Raw genomic sequence first — 21,083 nt, 5'->3', positions numbered from 1 at the left:
GGCTTTTTTTTTTTTTTTTTTTTAATATCATTTGGAAAAAAGGAAACCCAAGTAAAACAGTTTATTTCATTCATACAAAACAATGGTACAGGGTCTACCTCACAAAACATCTGAATCTAGAATTAGAGAAATTAAAAGATGTACAAAGAAATGCAACAAAGAAAAAAAATCAAATGCAAAAACAAAAACAAAACATCTGACCATACGCCAACACTGCCAATCAGCCCAAAAGTCCCTTCACAGTAACTGCACACGTCCTTACCTCACTGACACACCAGAGAGAAATTAGGGTGCACTGGCTATGAAAGGTATGCAAATCAGAGTGTCAGTCGCAGACAATCTACCCCCCCTCCCCGTTTCTTTCTTCAAACCCCCCCGCCTCCCCAACTCAACAGTCCCACCAATGCTAACCCCTGGGCTGGAATGGTGTCAGTCTGCAACAACTCTTAGTATGGCCGGTCTCTTCTGTCTTCTCTGTGCTCACCTCTGTGGAGAAAGAAGAAACATGCACATTAGCACTGGCTCTGTGTGGGTCAAACATCTTACAGCAAATAAAAAGAGAAAGAAATACAGCAAAATATCCACTTTGTTTAATCATTTTGGTGAGATGCTGTTGTTTGTCATGCTCTAACTCCATTGTTTCCATTACTTTTTCTCTCTTGCCAAATCTTTTCCTTCCAAGAATTTGTTATTAACATAGGCGATGCACAGCATCGCCTATGTTAATTGTAAACAAAATTGTAAACAAAGAAGACTATGCTTTGTTTAAATCAGACCCAAAACAGACACAGTAAATAACCTCCAGGAGTCAAGCACAACTTCACTTCACAGCAGAAATACAAAAAGATCCTCATGGGAAACTATAAATTAAATGCAGGGTGTGAATCAGTGGTGATCCACTGCTGCGAGAGAGTGGCCTTGATTTTCAAACAACCAAGAACCACTGACAATGTCTCTCAGGCAGGATTTAGATTTCAGTCATAACTCAGACAGGCTATGCCCTCTTCTGGTCATATAATCAAACTACATCACAGGTGGGAGCCTAAAAGATGATCCAGGCACAATGGAGCAAGAGCCAAGTGTGACTGCATGAATGTCAGTAAAGACGGCTTAAGTGCTCTTCAACTTACCTTCCTCCCATTTTGTAGCCCCCTCCATATCCACCGCCACCTCCTCCGTAGCCTCCACGGTCTCCACCACGGAAACCTCCACGACCCCTGAATCCACCTCGGTCACCACCATAACCACCTCTGCCACCACGATCTGCAGACAGTCGCAAGAGAAACTTGAGCTCATGCACAGGGAGAATCAAAGAAACTATAACTTCTGTATTTAAAAATATAAAATAAAAACAAGAGCTGTTTTACAGGCCCAAATACTTGCACCCTACCCACTTGAAATGTTATTTTGTACTGAACTTCATACTGTCTACTGCAAACAGTTTAGAAAATGTCACTTTTATGAAATGTGTTTGTTGTCACTGTCATTCCTGCAACATTAGGCTAATTAATCATCCAGGGAGCACAGAAATAGAAGTTTAGATGACACCACTGTAATAGAGTCTTAATTTATGTTATTGGTCACACCTATGTTACCCTGATAGTTCATGCCAAAATAGCCTACAATGGACTACATTTACCAACATTAAGTCATAAAAAAAGAAAACAGAAGCACGCACCTCCACCTCCGAAGCTATCCCCTGGTTTGGGTGCGCCACACTTGTTGCATTCATACCGCCGTGCAAAATTCATGTTACCGCAAGAGCTGAGAACAGATGAGAGAGGGACATTCGTTTGTATCCACCAACTTTAAAGGCAACAGCATTCAAGGACCCTTGCCTGCTTTTTGTGTGTTAACACAAATGTATTGTGATTTCTACCAAAAGAGACACATAAGCAAAATCCTCTCATACAAACCTGTTGGGACATGGCCAGTCTCCTCCCTTTATGTCAAAGTTAGGTCCACCACCGCCGCCACGACCTCTATAACCTGATGAAGCAAGAAAAATCTGATCACTTCAAACCTCAAAACAGCATTATTCAGAAAACATCACACTTCAGCCTTCAGAAGATGGCTATTTGCTGCCAACATCAAAACGCACCTCCTCTGCCCCCTCTTCCACCTCTCTGTGTGAACTCAGCTCTCCGGGTGGCAAAAGATACCTTGATGGGTTTTCCGTTGAACTCTTTGCCTAAATGGAAACGAAAACATGGAGGACATTAGTGAGAGGGAGAACCATGGGCATGCTCAATATGACTGAGTGTTACCATGTTCGTACCATCAAACCAATCAATGGCAGCTTTGGCGGAAGGTGGGTCATCAAATGACACAGTAGCCTCTCCCTTTAGCCTGCCAGTGGCCTTGTCAGAGTAGAGATTGATCATCGGCTGGCCAGTCTTCTTGTTGACCTACAAGCACAAAATTAATCAAAAATATGAGATTCACACTACTTATATTGGAATCTCTTTCTATGTTGCATATGCTTGCATATCCAACAAGTGTTTTCCGTGACTGTTGCATTTTTTCTGATATCAGAGACATGGCTGCAGCCATCTATTACTGGACTTGGCTATTCAACTAGCAGAATGCACGATGCTTTCAATTCTCCCCTGCACCGAAAGGACTGAGCCCTAATTTCGTTGCATTATTATACGTATATGATTGTGCAATGACAATAAAATCTTTCTATCTATGTGCGTTTGTGAGTTAGGTGGACAGTAACAAATTATGTCAATTCTGAAAACAAACAGGTCTCTGGGCATGTTCCCCCCAGGAGTGACTTGTGAAAAATTAGTTGACAAGCCTATTTTAAGTTGTTTTTTTTGTTGTTGTTTTGTTTGTTTGTTTTTTTAAAATAAGAACATAGTTAACAACCAATCTTTACGTCAGGTAACTTGTCACTAGAAAAATCCTTTTGAGTAATTTCAGTTTGAGCATTCAAAGATTTAAAAACACAGATGAAATCAGTAAGGGGAATGGTAACTGTTCCAGATATTCTTACATCATGTGAACACAATTCACTACAGCAGCATTTAAAAAAAGGCAGCAGGGTACTAGTACTAGTAGTCCTAGTGAGACATGGTGGGAGAAAGACTAGATGCAGGAGTAAGAAACCCTCACAGAAAAACTGGTATTAGAGATTTGACTGTCAAACTGAGTTTCTCCAATGATAAAACAGATATTTCATTCAGATCTGTGAGAGGGAATAAACAGTAGCAGACAAACGTTTGCACACATACCTTGATGATGCCAATCTGTTTGAAGAAGTCGCCCACTTGCTGAGTTGTGACGTCTTCTCCCAGTCCCTGGACAAAGATGGTGTTGTTGTCGGAGTTGTCCACTTCCCCAGCTGTGGTCAAAACACACGAGACTACAGTTCAGCACTCATTATTCCATTGTATTCATTATGGCACTGGGTGGGACTAATTTACTCAATGACCAAAACGCTGCCGTAAAACGATCCAAAAAGCTTTGACTGATGAACTCCGACACAAGCAATAATCACTGTCTGCATATCAAACAGTAGATATAAATACATTTATGATGAGGTAGCTATTATGATCAAAGTGATAAATTTGGTTCTTATTTATAGTAATTGTGACTCCATGGGAATGTATTCGACCATCTGGGTTTAACCCATCAAGTACTTGCGAGAACACAGATGTAGCTAATGAGCTTCTGCAAAATGAACACAAATAGAACAGCACCAGCAAACAAGTTTATGAGAAGCGACACAGGAGTCAACATTTTCTTTAAAGAAGGCGCACTGTTTTGCAATGTTTTTCAGAATCACTGTTCTCTTCCAGTCTCTTTGCTGTCCAGCCCGTTGCACAACATTGTTTCTGTATCACTATGCAACAGCTTCAACTACCAGGTGTGGAAACAAGCATATAGCTCTGAGCTCTGCGGTGAAGCTGTATAGTGATACAGAAACAATGTTGTTCCACTAGTTAGTGAGCAAGTGTGCTAGGAAAAACCTGCTTTGAATCCTTGCAAAACCTCCCTTGTTGAGTATCCTTTATAACATTTTAGTTTTCGGTTGTTGCAAAAAAAAAAAAAAAGTATCAAATTCAAAACATTCACCAGTGCTTCTTCCATCATTTCATTTTACATCTTTACAAGTATAGTGTTGCCTTAACATTACTTGACAAGAAGATGGCAGAACAAACTACTCAATGCAGAAATATGTTGCATGCTGGTATAACTTACATCACGTATGATTTATGTTAACATCATCCTTGTCTAACAGTAGTGACAAAAAGTAAACAGGACTTAAGGTGCTGTCTTGCCAGCAGGACACAAAAAGCTCTGCAGTGTTTGAGTTTCAGATTTTCCTGCATCTCACTTGTCCTGCTATAACAAGCCATTTCTGACTTCCATTTATCTGTACAGAGCACTGTATTATTGACCTCCCTTTAATGTTTAAGTTTGGATGGAGTGCAGCCATTATGCTGGGAGGAGGATCAAAACATTGCAAGATCAAAGATGCAACTCATCAGTGTATGCCACAGAAATCAATATATTTATACAGTCAACCATGGCAACAGCCCAAAGTATCACTTTAATATTACTATGAGTGGCTTCTCAAGAACTCAAAAGGTACTTTGGTTTGATTCTTACCTGGTTCATCCCTTTGGCCGTAGTCTCGAGAGCCTGTAAAACATCAGAGGAGAGGATGGAAGGAAACCCATGAGCAAGGCATCTTAGAATATTTGTACTGTTACATACAAAAACAAAAAACAATTAACTTCATCCCTACCAATGTGAGGCATAATGATAATTTTACAAAAAAAAAAAACACTTCAACAAAGTCAATGTTTACAGCTCTCTGATGTGTGTTTTGGAACGGTTGCATCATATACCAACACCTTGCAACAAGACCAGAATGGTTTAGTTTTTTGAGTTTAGAACAGAAATAAAAACCACCAAAATGTCTCCAGTTCTAGTATGTTTTCCTTCTTCGTCTTGGGCACACCTCTGTTCTCCTCTGCCTCTTACAATCAACCCTTGTCTTCATGCAAGAATACCATTATTTTACAACTCAGGCTCCATGTTCTGTACCATATCTGATGTGCATTTATGAGAAATCCTGCTAAGAGTGGAGTCCCTTGGGTTTTGGAAATGAAAATGGTGGCATTCACTCTGAGTTTGATTTCCCTTTTCTGCTAACTCAAGTTCTTTCCTCCCCCACCGACACAGTTCTGATGCTCGTCACTTACCACCGAAATTTTTGTAGCCACCACGGTCACCACCTCTGCAGAGGAAAAATTGGAGATATGATGGCTTTTCCTTTGTCCCAACTGAGAGCTCAAAGCTCCCCTACATCCCATCAGTATGCACTCCTGCCATGGTGTGCGACTATGGTAGAAATGTCTCACACGAGGGAATGCGTTAGTCTTTGACATTAAAGATCAATGGACAGACTACTAGGCAGCTCCGACTGAACAATCAGGCTGACGAATGAAGACACTCAGTTATCACATGTCACTGGATCACCATTTAGTATAGTTACTGAATTTGGTATTGTTTTGGTTACATGACCAGATTGGATACAAAAGAGCTGGGAAGCCAGCTAAATCTTGTTTTCCAACATGAAGGGCCAAATTGATTTGAAGGGGTGTAGCAACTGATAAGAAATCTTCCACTGAGTGCGTTTATGAGCTCCTTTAACTGAGGTCCAAGTTTAATTTCAATCACTCTGACCACCTGTAGTATAAAACGTAGATCCATGTTAACACAACACACATGTTCTCCATGTCAAATATACAACACTTGAATGAAACCTGTTGAATGTGAAGCAGCTCAAGATGTGGCTCCAGGTCTAAGGGCACTGTTTCCATTTAGTTTCCATTTTCAAAAAAGAAAACAAAGCAAAAGACCAAGCCAAAAACAATCTTCCTCTCAGTGAAAAAGTATGGCTGCTGGAGATTATTTGACTGCGCAAAAAAAAGAAGAAAAGCTGCCATTGGTGAATGTTATCAGGCAACCAGCCAGACATAACAGCAGACTAAAAAATTTTGAGCTGGTTTGGATGAAGGTCAAGTTACACAGATGTGTTGGAAAAGCTCATCTTGCCTGCATTTCATATATTTCAGTAAAGATATGTCAAAAAGAACACATAATCCACAATAATATTTTTAAACAATTGTTTTGAAGTCACCTAAAAGTATGTAATAAAAACATGCAGAGCTCTGAGTCCATGGCAAAAATATCCTCAAAATTCCAAATATACAGAAAAAGATTTCTGCAACAAATTACAGATGGACGCACACTACGCTAGCGCCCAAACAAGATGGCCGAGGAACAAAAGAATGGTTGTTTTCACAAGTCAAAAAAAAAAAAAAAGAATTATAGGATCTATAGCCCTATTTACATTAGTGAAAAATATGGTTTGTCACAGCTGGCCTTCAAAATGCTTGGACCAAACGTTTATGTTAAAAGTAAAAAAAAAAAAAAAGAAAAAAAAAAAGAGAGACATTTCTTGTTTCCAAACTAGTAGCTACATCTTTAAATCTAGCTGGAGTTACCCCTTTTAGGAACATTAACAGGCACAAGCTGAGTGGCATTCTTCCAACCCATTTCTGTGAAGCTGTCAGCATAATTGTTTTTAATAACGTGATAATGATAATAAAACCACATTTTCACTAGAGTAAACAGAACATCTCAACCTTGAGTGTCCTCTGTTCAGAGAAGAAAAACTGTCAACTGTCCAGAACGGACAAAACCTCAATGCCTGGGACGGCGCTGTACAAGGGGGTGTATGGTGCCTATGTCACACCTGATTGAGCAAGCGTGTGTTGTTGTCCTGAACAGGCAGATCCTCAACATGTCACACCCGTCATCTCAAACTTAAAAGCATGACTGATCCGTGGATTTTTCCACCAGTGGGGTGAAATACCTTTTTGTTTCTGATCTGCGAAAAGTGTAAGTGAATTAGGCTACTGTGGGGAAAAAAGCAAATACCGAGTAGAGATTGGGGATCTGGAGCACAATGCAGATGAGTGGTGATTAAAAGAATCTACGTGGATGGTTTCTAGTTGATGAATGAGGCTAATGAATTAGAGCAAGTCATGCCTAATTTCACACTGTGTATGTAAGTACCTTAGGGGCAGTGGCACTCTGCAACTTACCCCATACCAGGAGGTCCGCCTCTTCCACCGCGGTCATATCCGCCCCCACGCTCATATCCGCCACCACTGCGGTCATAACCGCCACGGTCATAGCCACCGCGATCATAGCCACCGCCACCACGACCTCGGCCTCTGTAGCCTCCTCCTTCTGAGCGGTCCCCATCATCACGTCCGAACCTCCCACCCTGACCAGCACCTTCACCTAAAGACGAACAAATACAGAAACCACCGATTTCACACACCGATTCTGACTGACTGATTCAGAAAAATCACACCTGGAGCTGCTCCACTGACCAAAAAAAAAAAAAAAAAAAAAAGATAACCTTTGTGGACCACACAAATTATACAAACCAGGCAAAGCAACCTCTCACATGTGTGCAACTGGATACATTTGCTTTTTGCATTTCTGTTTGCATTAAAAAAGAAAAAGGGAAAAAAATAAAGAAAACACACACCACCGTCACTGTTCAGCCCTGCGTTCTTACCTTCGTTGCGCCTTCCAAAGCCGCCGCCGCCTCCTCCTCCTCCTCCTCCTCCTCCTTGTGGCTGACCACCATAGGAGCCCTGCTGACCGTAAGACCCTTGCTGCCCGTAGGGCCCTGACCCTTGGTGTCCATAAGATGAAGTCTTGTCACCATACCTTGAGGTTATAACACAATCAAGTCAAAGCACAAAAAGTCTTCGAATGTTTCAAATCAGTCATGACAAATCAGGAAATTATGGATGGAATTGTTAAAAAGTTGATTGTATCCACCAGTTTTTTTTTTTGTAAATAAGTCAGGCAACATCAGATTGAGTTTGTGAGAGCTATGTTAGATTGTCTGCCCAGTCAATTTATTCTTTAAACATTTACTCTACTATTAGAATACAAATATTTTACAGTATGGATTATTGGTCTTACCCAGATGAGTCCTGCTGTCCATAGCTGTCATAGGTCTGTTGCTGCCCATAGCCTCCCTGAGACTGGCCAAAACCCTCTGTCATGACAGAAGATGGAAATTTAAAAGAGACAAGGAAAAATTCACATAATACTCTCAAACATTTCACTATAGACAAAACAAACCAGCTCATGAATTTTGCCGACAGTAAGGACCGCTGCAAGATCAAAATTTAGCATATTTAGTCAACTGAGGAAACCAGACACTGCCATAATTAAGGCTTATGCCTGAGAAAAGCACTCCTTCTAACAAAGCCCTCATTCTCTTACAGTGCTGATTTCAGGAACATATGATGTAATCAAGACACAGCACATCTGATCAAAGTTATCTCTTGAAACTGTCAGAAAACGGAAGATACTCTGAATTTCCCCTTCACTTAAGTATGCTCTGTAATGAACCACTCAGTCTCGGCAAGTGTGTAAGCTGGGCTTAAAGAGCTTGTTACCAAGATTGCAAAGCCATCACTGACCTTAGTTCATAATAAAACTGCAGATTTTCCCGTGTTTGAGAAAGAATAAAATTTTCATGTGGAAACTTGCTTAGAAATAATTGATTCATATTATCGGCTCTCTTATTTTAGCTCAGCTACTTTGAGGAGCACTGACAAAAGATGTAATTTTTTAAAATGCTGTGCAGTATAACCAAATTTCTTAGGTGTAGTGTGCTAAACAATTTGCATTTCAGATTCACATAGTTTGATCTGGGCAGAAATGTGACAAAGTTATTGTTTCAGTTATTGATCAGCAGAAAAAGAGCTCACCACCTGTTTCTGCAGGCACTGGAATTTCAGTAAGGAAACTTTTCCCACTTGTGAGAATAATCTTAACAGTGGTTTTCCTGCATAATTGTCCTACAATTTTAAGCAGATGTTCCAAGATATGATACATGTTGACTAAATCTTGTTGTGTAATACCTGGCTGTCCATAGCTGCCATAATTCTGTCCCCCATAGGAGCCACCGCCATTTCCTTGACCATAACCCTGTCAATCATAAAAAGACAATTTGGCAGATTAGTCAGAGAGAAAAAAAAAATGCAACTTTAAATTATGACACTAATATGATACAGCAAGCAGAAACAACAGCAAATTGAAAACGGCCTTACCTGTCCACTCTGCTGATTGCCATACGATCCATAGCTAAAATACAACAAAAACAGTTTCAGTTTTCAATTTCATTCAAAATCCTTTGTCTGAGCTACCAGGTTAATTAAACATGCTTGTTTAAGTGTCTTAATAGCAGGGCTGCCAACTCAAACGCTTCTGGCTTGTGACACACATCACCTTCAGTCTCACGCTCTGAAGCTGCCCAAACAATTGTCATTGTCTGAATAGCAACCGAGATAAACAGGCAAATGTATAACGGTCCGTCTTTCTGGTATAATAATGGTTAAACAGAGAAAACTTTGGTTACACGTCGTAAACCCAGATTCTGTGTGTACAGGCATAGCCCTCTCAGAGCTGACGCAATACAACTTTCCCCTCTTCTCATTTCTCAGTTTGTACCTCCTCGTCTCTCCATCTCGCCCACAGAAGATGTAAGCTGAGGAGGCGACAAGGACATGAGGCAACAAGACATGGGACATCCTTACTCCGGCCTCATTTAATGCGCCGTCAACAGAATAAGGAAATGAGAACATAACTCTAGAAGAAAGCTGAGTGTTCAAAAAAACTGGTGTTTCATATGGATATTTCCATATTCTCTGACTGGCGATGTTTATGTATGTGTCACCTGTACTGTCCAATCCTTCAACCTTAAATCTAAACTCCAGCTCATGCCACATGTGTAAGCTGCGTACTTTTTGACCCCTGATGGTGAATTAAATGCACATGATTAATTAAACCCATGGCATCTCCATCCGCTCCAGCCAGGCACCATTACCCAGAGTTGACAACCCTGTCTAATATAGTGTTATAATTTAAACTTTTGTCATTATGTATGTTGTCTATTGTAGAATAGCGTTACCTTTGTGCAGCGCCATGCTGACCATAGCCCGAATCTGAAAGAGGGAAATTAAGACAAGATTAACAACACAGGCTAATGCCTGGATTTATGATGGGGAAACGAGAAGACCAGCCGATGATGCTATACAATCTAATAAAATAAAATTTAAAAAACGAAGGCGATTAAGCAGCTAAAGGTGCACAGGACACTTGATGTGGGTTACTGAAGTGGGACAGCTAACGTTAGCGAAAAGCGCCGTCACCACGCCGCTCCGACAAAAATGGCGGTCAATTTTGACTTGGCTTAGGCTAAACCTTGGAGTGAAACATAGCAATATCAGTTCATAAATGCCGCCCATTTTATTCACACTGTCTGATTACATAATGTTTTAGGCCACATTTTATCGTTGTAACCGATTAAAAGCAAACGCTGGGTGCTTGCTTGTCCTTTTTAGTAGAGGGAAACAAATGAAGCGACGTATCAACAAACACGAATTCTCGTTAGCCGACAAACAATGTGAAGCAGCTAACATTGGCTAATGCTAACGTTACTAGCTCATTCGAGGTCTAGCCGTCCACCATGCGAGGTGATAATTAACGTTACTTTACATTAAATATCGCTGGAACATAACAGTCACATTCTTATAAATACAATCTAACGCTAATATGTATATTTCTTCACTAACGTTAGCTTCTTCCTGCTAGCGAAAGGGTATGCTAGTTCCCATGACATAGACCAAGCCCCTCTGGCCTCGCGGCTAGCAGCTAACTTCAGCTAACGGCTTTGACACACATTCAAGTTGTGCACACAATAAGCACTTCTCCATAAAATGAACACAAAATTTTGGGATGTATGTTCCTACCAGAGGCCATTCTGCTTCCAGTTAAATGTTTTAAAATACGACTTTACTCCCGTTCTCACTAATTAGTTGATTAAAATCCAGGTAACGTTAACATCCACGCAGCACCAGTGAGCGTGGAAGACACTGCGGTACTTCCTTTATGGAGCTTCTTCCTCTACCGCATTTTTCCCGACAGCCTGCACCCGGGGTTAAGCTGCAGTACCGCCACCTACTGCTTCGGAGTGGGAGGCGACGGCAGCAGCAGCAAAATAATGGCATAGGTTAAAATATTCTAATTTTATATTAAAGTATTATAATACTTAGAAAATAATTAATAAACAAACCCTTCTGTTAGTTAAAACTTTACCTTTCACCTTTGAACCTTTGCATAGACTATAATGAAATATATCTGCAAACTATCTGTAGAATAGAATATGTATATATAAAGTAGATGTATACTCCTAATGTATAATTATTAATTACAAGTATAATTTCCATGTGGCAGTCTCTGATGCCCAGTGCTAGGTGCCAGAGACTTTATCCAGTGTAATGGAAAACATTTTATGTAATATGTAATTCAACTTACAAGTATAAATACACTATATTACCAAAAGTATTCGCTCACCCATTCAAATGATCAGAATCAGGTGTCCTAATCACTTGGCCTGGCCACAGGTGTATAAAGTCAAGCACTCAGGCATGCAGACTGTGAAACAAGACATTTGTGAAAGAATGGGCCGCTCTCAGGAGCTCAGTGAATTCCAGCGTGGAACTGTCATAGGATGCCACCTGTGCAACAAATCCAGTCGTGAAATTTCCTCGCTCCTAAATATTCCATAGTCAACTGTCAGCTCTATTATAACAAAATGGAAGCGTTTGGGAACAACAGCAACTCAGCCACGAAGTGGTAGGCCACGTAAAGTGACGGAGAGGGGTCAGCGGATGCTGAAGCGCATAGTGCAAAGAGGTCGCCGACTTTCTGCACAGTCAATTGCTACAGAGCTACAAACTTCATGTGACCTTCAGATTAGCCCAAGTACAGTACGCAGAGAGCTTCATGGAATGGGTTTCCATGGCCGAGCAGCTGCAGCCAAGCCACACATCACCAAGTGCAATGCAAAGCGTCGGATGCAATGGTGTAAAGCACGCCGCCACTGGCCTCTAGAGCAGTGGAGACGCGTTCTCTGGAGTGATGAATCACGCTTTTCCATCTGGCAATCTGATGGACGAGTCTGGGTTTGGAGGTTGCCAGGAGAACGGTACATTTCAGACTGCATTGTGCCGACTGTGAAATTTGGTGGAGGAGGAATTATGGTGTGGGGTTGTTTTTCAGGAGCTGGGCTTGGTCCCTTAGTTCCAGTGAAAGGAACTTTGAATGCTTCAGGATACCAAAACATTTTGGACAATTCCATGCTCCCAACCTTGTGGGAACAGTTTGGAGCGGGCCCCTTCCTCTTCCAACATGACTGTGCACCAGTGCACAAAGCAAGGTCCATAAAGACATGGATGACAGAGTCTGGTGTGGATGAACTTGACTGGCCTGCACAGAGTCCTGACCTGAACCCGATAGAACACCTTTGGGATGAATTAGAGCGGAGACTGAGAGCCAGGCCTTCTCGACCAACATCAGTGTGTGACCTCACCAATGCGCTTTTGGAAGAATGGTCAAAAATTCCTATAAACACTCTCCTCAACCTTGTGGACAGTCTTCCCAGAAGAGTTGAAGCTGTAATAGCTGCAAAAGGTGGACCGACATCATATTGAACTCTATGGGTTAGGAATGGGATGGCACTTCAGTTCATAGTATGAGTAAAGGCAGGTGAGCGAATACTTTTGGTAATATAGTGTAGCTGCATTAATCAATAAAAACTATCTTATCTTGTTAATCTTCTCTTCATGTGATATGCTCTCTTCTCTACATCTATGTTCTGCTTAACTCTGTAGTGCTCTTTTTTGTGTGTTGGTTTCTGTTTTGCTTTGTTGAACAGCCATACCTGTTTCATCTCTCCTCTTTAGGCCTATGCAGCTGTATATTTTACACAAATTACCACCTAACCAAATCTTGAGTGCATTTGAACTTATGTTGTGTTATGGTACAGGCCTGAGGTCTTGTGCCAAGGTACATATCCCCACTAAGAATTGTGTCCCCTGTCCGCGGGAGCGCGCATACATTCAACGAGGACGGAACTGCGATGTTTTACTGCTCTAGTTTTATCCACGAGGTTTTGCAGAGGGTTAGTGTTAGCAAATTTAAGCATTTGCTTTGATTGAAGACCCATGTTTTACACTGCAAAACCGGACAGGGGACACAATTCTTAGCAGGGATACGTACCTTGGCATAACACCTCGATCCACACTAGGCTAAAGGTTAACCCCTTCAGACCAGCAGCACTGTCGCTCTTGCTCTCTAATGTTCGCTCCCTCGACAGCAAGCTGGACAAGCTACGCTTGTTAAGAGACACCCGCGGAGACTGGAGGGACTGCTGTGTGCTTGCTTTTACAGAGACATGGCTCCATGGAAACATCCCACCCCTGCAGGAGTAGAGCACTGAACATTGTCAGAGACCCCTCTCACCCGCTCCACAAGTACTTTGAACTGCTGCCATCAGGCAAACGGTCCAGAAGCATGAAAAGCAAAACCACCAGAATGCGCAACAGCTTCCTCCAGAAAGCTGTTAGACTTTTAAACTGCTGACTTTACCATCACTCGGGGATCCCAAGTGAGAAACGCTATCTCATTTTATGTGCACTACTGCTGTATGTGCAGCTTAATGACAGTAAAACTTGATTTGATTAGATTGTGTCGGGTTGATAAAACAGTCGGCGCTGAAATGAGCCGAACCGACAAGCAAATTTGGACTAAAACCCTGCGGGGCCCGTGAAACCGGGACCCTGAGCCTGATGTTATACGACCATACGATCCCGAACCACAGATGGCAGGAGAAACCGAACCACCTCAAATCCGTTTATTACAAGATGTTTCAGAATGGTAAGTTATTTGCATGGGACAGTAGTATTTATGTGGCCCCAAGACCTTCCCTATCACGCAGAAACAACGAAAATTGCATTTTTCAGGCCATGGGGCCTCCAAACTATAGTCTCTACAACAGAGCCTCAAAAGCACATCATAGCTTCACTTTCCTTGATTTCTTCCACAGCGGCCCAGTTTACCCAATCTCAAATCTGATTTTAAGAGCTCTGTAATCTGTGAAAATTATAACACTATATTAGACAGGGTTGTCAACTCTGGGTAATGGAGCCTGGCTGGAGCGGATGGAGATGCCATGGGTTTAATTAATCATGTGCATTTAATTCACCATCAGGGGTCAAAAAGTACGCAGCTTACACATGTGGCATGAGCTGGAGTTTAGATTTAAGGTTAAAGGATTGGACAGTACAGGCGACACATACATAAACATCGCCAGTCAGAGAATATGAAAATATCCATATGAAACACCAGTTTTTTTGAACGCTCAGCTTTCTTCTAGAGTTATGTTCTCATGTTGACGGCGCATTAAATGAGGCCGGAGTAAGGATGTCTCATTATGTGTTTCCCTGGCTTCTTTTTGGTTGGGCTATTGGACACAGCAATTGTGTAATAATCTTTCATTAGTCATGTCCTCGCCTATCCCCGCACATCCTCTTAATCATCATACACACTTCTCCAGTTATGTAGTCCTCCAAATTATTTTTTTCAGTGAATATCATCTCGGATATGAATCCACAGCAGAGCCACTAAAGTCACAATGCAGGCTTGTTGTTTACACTATAATTATTACATTATCACCGGCCAAACCCACCTTGCCTTTGAAAAATCTCTGTGTGCATATTCAAATAATATTTACACATGATAAGCTATATTTGTTGAATGATGAATATATATATATTTTTTCCATCCACGTGAGTTTAGCATGCCTGGTTTGGGCTGCAGAAATTTGTCTCTGCAGCTCAAACTGACTCCAGGCTATCCATGCAACATTAGGACACCTGAACAAGCACCTGATTATGAAATGAGCTCAAAGCTGAAACTGGACTGCAGCGCCTTCAGCTGCACACTGGTCAGATGTTTGGATAAGTTCATTTAGTGAGGCGGGAAGTCACCTAGCGCATGACAGGCAGGTGAGCCAATTTCACTATTATTGAATTACTATTACTTATTTAGCCCTTGCAAACGCGTGGAGTTATCATTTTCTATAAGTATATGCGCCTGAATTCAACAGGTCACTTTTAGGATGGTGTAACATAAACTAGCTAGCATGGCGGGTTTGGACGGTTCATGATTATCGCCTTGCGCCATTATTTTATGTCGTCCAACATCAATAACAGGGCCATTTTTTGTCGCTCGACGAAGGCTTTGTGTTGTTTATGTTTGTACAGTACGTGAATATTTATCAGGTAGGAACTTAATAAACGGGTTCAAACTAGTGTAAATGTCAGACCTAGCTAGCTAACGCAGTTTTCAGACGACGGTCACGGAGCTTCACATTTACCAAACATGTCGCTCTCTTGTGCTGCTTTCCTACTGGCGTGTAATAATGCGTAATGATATTATAATATTAATATTAATGATAGTGAAGTGACAGTAGCACTTCCATGGCCGTGGAGTAGACAAACTAACCCGGGCCTGTGGTTTTCAGAGTCGTCACTAAAATGAGGAGTAGTATGATGTCACTATAATTTAATTCACTATAAATTGTTTAAAATCTCCAGTTTCAGAAATCAGAAGTCTTTATTGTCATTATACCAAAAGCATAACGAAATTGTGTGCACTTCCATTTGCAGTGCCTTTCAATAGAGGAAGAATAAAAAGAGAAAAACTAAAACAAACAGTAAATAAAAACAATAAATATACAATAAAAATAATAATAATAATAAAAAAAAACAATAAATATATTGCACTAAGTCAGCCATTTGCTTTGTTTGTTTGTTTTTCAGTCGGTTTGTTTTAGTCTTTATTGTCCTGTACCGCCTCCCAGAGGGAAGCAGTTGGAACAGGTGGTGTGCTGGGTGGAGTGAGTCTTTCAGGATACTGCAGGCTTTCTTGTGATATCTGTTTCTATTATGGTAACATGACCGATAAGATATTCCTTTATTAGTCCCACAGTGGGGAAATTTCCAGCATTACAGCAGCAAAGTGGATAGCAAAATATGAAGCATAAGTTACAGTAAAAACAGTAAAGACTGGTCATCATGACATGATATGGATAGGCTATGTCGCTCTGACATTATTTCTTGTTAAAAACATTGTGTGGACCTGGTCCGAGTAAAAACTGTTTGTTGGTATCTTGAATTAGAATTTATACTGGTAAAATGTCTTTACAGCTATCTTCAGTCGTGGATTTGCTAATAAAGACTTAATTCTGACTTTTGACTAAAACTGTTTGCCATAGGCAGTTTTAGAATATATCATTTCTAATATGATCTTGGATGAATAAATGTATTGATTTTAGACCAATAATCATTTGAGTGCAGTTAGACAGAGTGAATTTGCAGGGACAGAACAGCCTTTCACAGCCTCTGTTTTCCTGGGCGACTACAGCCTGTGACACCTGGCCACGGAGGTGTAGCGGTGAGGTTGGAGGAGGTGCTGCAGTGAGGTCGGCTCCGCAGCAGCTGGAGCCAGAGGGCCACATGTGGCGGCGCAGTGCAACAGGATGGTCTATCAAAACATTTTAGCGTCCGTCCCCTGGGTCGTTCTCAGTCATAACAATCAGAATGTATAATGCAGTTTAGCCATCACCCCTCAGATCGGTGAGGAACATGTGCGACTTCCCTTCATCGCTGTATAAAGAGTTTTTATTTCCTCGGCAGTGCTCATGTCCTATTGGTCCATGTCGCACCACGTGGCCAAGAGAAGCGGAGCAGATCAGTGTAGTACTCGAGTTTGTTAAACAATATGTATATTCACGTGGTTTTGTAACAAAACATCTTTAGCTCGTATTGCTGAGTGTTGTTCTTTTAGTTGGCTGTGTGAAGTTTTAGTTTGATGGTAAAACCCGGATGAAGAATGTTGTTTCTTGGCACGACCCCTTCATCTCCAACAGTATGACGGTATCGCTTCTCGGCCTTTTGGCTAAGATCAAGTGTAGTATCTGTTCTTATCAGTTTAATATCTGATACGTCCCCTATCCGGGGACCATATATTAAATTGATTTTTGGAGTAGGGAGATGGAATAGGGGCTTGCTCCGTCCACTCCACGCATCGACCTGGTATTGCAGTATTTCCAGGAACGGTGCACCCCCATAATGACGTTGAAAATCATAACGGTAATATACATGTATCTGATAGTGTGCGCTTACAGGCTGTAGCATCGGAGTTTAACAATAGGGTCCGCGGAGGTACTGTAGGAGGGTTGTGAAAATTAGATAATTCGAAGTTACCTGATTTCCCCCCCACACACACAGATTTGAAAGTCTTCAAATACACATGAATCCAACATATTATTATAGCGAATGGATAAATGGAGACATAATACATTGTCTTTCAGTCAGCAGTGCACACACATTCAGTGAGGCTGATATGACCCTCTGCCTGACAACCTCCATCCTTCGAAAGTTAGATAAGTTGTGAGCCACTCATCAGGATCAGACATCTCACTGACGTGGGAGGATGTGTGCCATCCACAGATGGCTTGAGGATGTCCCTACTACATGTATGTTTAAAATAAAAACATGAATCTCTTAATTATTTGAATAGTTCAGTATTGTTTGCAGTGTTACAGATATGTTTATTCATGGCAGTGGCACTAATAGGCAATCACTTATTTTTGTTTCCACTTTACCTTTTGCTGTCACTTTGCATGAATAAAACCTTGAATAAATAAACCTATGTATTATTTGATTAGCTTATTATTGAATGCACAATAACAAGGTACATTTATACATGTCACTAGGCGCAGTTTAATATAAAATACAATTTTACACAATATATATTGAATGGGGTCCCTGCTCCATTACTCGATCAGTTTGGGGGTCCTTGGCTTGAAAAACGTTGAAGACCCCTGGCTTACACGTTTGTCAGTGTACTTAGGTTACAGTCTGATATGTTTCTGCGGTAGGTTTCCTCTGAATGGGAAGATATGCTTGTTGTTGCTGTCATTGATTTAAGTCATGACAAACTGAGCTAAAACATTTTTTCTGGGTATCCATTCAATCCCCCTGGTGGGCCTTAGTAATCACTGATACAGTACAGAAATAACAGAAAAAAAAAAAAAACTGCAGATGAAGATATTTGCCATTATATTTTGCTTGTAGAAATCCTAAGCCCTTACCTCAAGATAACCAATTCCAGATATCAGTTGCCATATTCTTACTAATTGTTATTCCTCTTCGAGATATCAATAATAAATACCCTGTGTAGTCCAAATTCAATTTTAGATATATACAGCTATATTGTAAAGATTTGAAATGACATATCTTGAATGCTTTTTACATTTAGTCATAACTAAATTAGAGATATTGGTATTGATATTTATTTAAGTCAAAAGTAAATTATGGATATGTAGCCTAGTAAAAGTCTGGAACTTTTACTCATCAGAGTAACTGTATTGATAACTGGAATTGCAATGGTAACAAAATGCAATAAGATATCTTTAATTGGATTTTTTTTTCCTAGTAAAAACATATTAGTAAAATTTTAAATTTTGCAGTCTGCACATAAGAGAGAATGGGGTTAACATGTAAGTCAATAGTAACCATGAAAATGGGATCATTTCTGTTTCTGTGACGGTAACATGACTGGTCATCATGACATGATATGGATAGGCTATGTCGCTCTGACATAATTACTTGTTAAAAACATTGTATGGACCTGGTACGAGTAAAAACTGTTTATTAATATCTTTAATTAGAATTTATACTGGTAAAATGTCTTTACTTCAGTCGTGGATTTGCTAATAAAGACTTAATTTTGACTTTTGACTAAAACTGTTTGCCATATGCAGTTTTAGAGAATGACATTTCCAATATGATCTTGGATAAATAAATGTATTGATTTTAGGGGATCATTATTTTAGTGCAGTGCGGCAGAGTGAATTTGCAGGGACAGAACAGCCTTTCACAGACTCTGTTTTCCTGGGCGACTACAGCCTGTGACACCTGGCCACGGAGCTAGGCGGGGGTGCTGCGGTGACGTCGGCTCCGCAGCAGCTGGAGCCAGAGGGCCACATGTGGCGGCGCAGTGCAACAGGATGGTCTATCAAAGCGTTTTAGTGTCCGTCCCCTGCGTGGTTCTCAGTCATAACAATCAGAATGTATAATGCAGTTTAGCCCTCAGATCGGCGAGGAACATGTGCAACTTCCCTTCATCGCTGTATAAAGAGTTTTTATTTCCTCGGCAGTGCTCATGTCCTATTGGTCCATGTCGCACCACGTGGCCAAGAGAAGCGGAGCAGATCAGTGTAGTACTCGGGTTTGTTAAACAATATGTATATTCACGTGGTTTTGTAACAGAAAACATCTTTAGCTCGTATTGCTGAGTGTTGTTCTTTTAGTTGGCTGTGTGAAGTTTTAGTTTGATGGTAAAACCCGGATGAAGAATGTTGTTTCTTGGCACGACCCCTTCATCTCCAACAGTGTAACGGTATCGCTTCTCGGCCTTTTGGCTAAGATCAAGTGTAGTATCTGTTCTTATCAGTTTAATATCTGATACGTCCCCTACCCGGGGACCATATATTAAATTGATTTTTGGAGCAGGGAGATGGAATTGGGGCTTGCTCCGTCCACTCCACGCATCGATCTGGTATTGCAGTATTTCCAGGAATGGTGCACCCCCTTGTTGTTGTTGCAAAGGGAAGTTATAACACACTTGTGTGTAACAGCGCTTCTTTATAGGTTACAGTATATATTGGTTACTCTACTCGGATTATAGTCTGAAATGTTAATGTTAAGTTTTTTTCTGAATGGAAAGATATGCTCGTCGTCGCTGTCATTGATTTAAATTAGGATATACTAAGAAAAACCGTGTTTTTCAGGGGATCTATGCAATCTCGCTGGTGGGCCTTTGTAACCACTGATACAGTGCATAAATAACAGTCAAATGGCAAATATGAAAACCCCTGCCAAAAAGTGAGGCAGCCCATCTGGATTTTGCTGAAAATCGTCAGATGACTAATAAGAGCATGGTTGTTTGTTAAAATAATCTGCATCATATTTGTGAGAATTGTATTGAAGGTTGTAATTTCAAAATGTACACAATGCTAATGCAGTTAGGAATGATAATTTACAATGTCTTAGTAATCTTTAAATTTAAACAATTACCCCAAATGCATCACACACATTAAGAATTTGATTCAATGGACTGTGGTTATATAAAATAGGAAAAGTATATTTGTTCATATTCTGAAAAGAAAGAAACTACTTTGCTGGCTTTTTTTTTTTTTTTTTTTTTTAATCAGAAGTGACTTATTCTTCTTAGTAATATTGTAGTGTAAGATGCCACTATATGGCCACCAGTTACTATAATTAATATTGGCTTATGGTGCATGATGGGGTCACTGTTCACCCACCGGGTCATTCGGTTCATTCTGTTGCAGTTTCCGCAAACATGTTGAGGGAAACTTGACAAAGAATATTAGTTGATTCATACCACAGGGGAATTTGTTAGAAGAAATGTTGGAAACTTTTCTAACTAAAATATTTATAAAACACAGACAGTAAGTGTTAGCTTTATCCTCTTCAAGTTTGTTTTTGGCTGGATGTATCGTCATGGTAACACATAGCTTAAGTAACACAACGTCTTGTCATTGTCCTCTGGTTTAAGGGACACACATTTGTTACAGCTGGTGTCAAGGAGCTATGGCTTTAACCTTTACAATTTTTTTAACCTTTATTATTTCCATGACCTTTAACTATTATTTTTTAAGAATTAAAACATATTTAGTTGTACAATCACTGTAAGTCACTCGGGATAAAGGCAGCTTCTGCTATAATTAAAACATCTACATAATATAACAGAAAAAGTATATCACTAACAGCTTATAGCTGTTTTCCTAAATGATGTTTAACTGGTGGAGCAACTGAACTGAAACTGAGACTAAATAACGATGGAAAAAAGACTATTGGCGCTTTTCCACTATTACCTACTCGGCTCGACTCTACTCAGTTTGTAAGCTTTCCCATAGGTGGTAGTACCTGGTTGCAGGTACTATTTTGGGACCTACTCGGCCGGGGTGCCAAGCGAGCTGAGTCGCGGTAACAATGAGGTAACAATACAAACAACCTACTGCAGTGACT

At 40.6% G+C, this 21,083-nt stretch overlaps 1 protein-coding gene and 2 non-coding genes across 3 annotated transcripts; 2 read left to right on the top strand and 1 right to left on the bottom strand.

Moving 5' to 3' along the window:
* Positions 1-44: 44 nt before the first annotated feature.
* taf15 (TAF15 RNA polymerase II, TATA box binding protein (TBP)-associated factor) lies at positions 45-11,020 on the bottom strand. Its single transcript, XM_030067155.1, has 16 exons — positions 10,872-11,020; positions 10,031-10,064; positions 9,171-9,204; positions 8,982-9,048; positions 8,032-8,107; positions 7,616-7,770; positions 7,131-7,332; positions 5,220-5,254; positions 4,621-4,653; positions 3,240-3,349; positions 2,279-2,408; positions 2,102-2,191; positions 1,917-1,989; positions 1,679-1,764; positions 1,131-1,263; positions 45-486 (listed from the first exon to the last, which is right to left on the bottom strand). Exons 1-16 carry the CDS (start codon positions 10,879-10,881, stop codon positions 447-449), a joined length of 1,308 nt encoding a protein of 435 aa, XP_029923015.1. The 5' UTR covers positions 10,882-11,020; the 3' UTR covers positions 45-446.
* Positions 11,021-16,903: 5,883 nt separating this feature from the next.
* On the top strand, positions 16,904-17,094 carry LOC115370812 (U2 spliceosomal RNA). Its single transcript, XR_003929292.1, has one exon. It is a non-coding gene; the product is annotated as a U2 spliceosomal RNA (small nuclear RNA).
* Positions 17,095-19,433: 2,339 nt separating this feature from the next.
* LOC115370814 (U2 spliceosomal RNA) lies at positions 19,434-19,624 on the top strand. The gene has a single exon (XR_003929294.1). It is a non-coding gene; the product is annotated as a U2 spliceosomal RNA (small nuclear RNA).
* Positions 19,625-21,083: the final 1,459 nt, after the last annotated feature.

The sequence above is a fragment of the Myripristis murdjan genome, chromosome 13 (assembly GCF_902150065.1).
Source record: "Myripristis murdjan chromosome 13, fMyrMur1.1, whole genome shotgun sequence".
NCBI lineage: Eukaryota > Metazoa > Chordata > Actinopteri > Holocentriformes > Holocentridae > Myripristis > Myripristis murdjan.
Note: the sequence above shows the minus strand (reverse complement) of the source record. Positions and strands in the feature narration are given on the sequence as shown.

Bases quoted from the DNA above. Each gene is read 5' to 3' on its own strand.
- taf15 (XM_030067155.1), bottom strand. The intron at 2,192-2,278 runs GTACGAACATGG...GTTTCCATTTAG, and splicing joins TGCCATTGATTGGTTTGATG to GCAAAGAGTTCAACGGAAAA. The intron at 1,765-1,916 runs GTTTGTATGAGA...ATCTGTTCTCAG, and splicing joins GACTGGCCATGTCCCAACAG to CTCTTGCGGTAACATGAATT.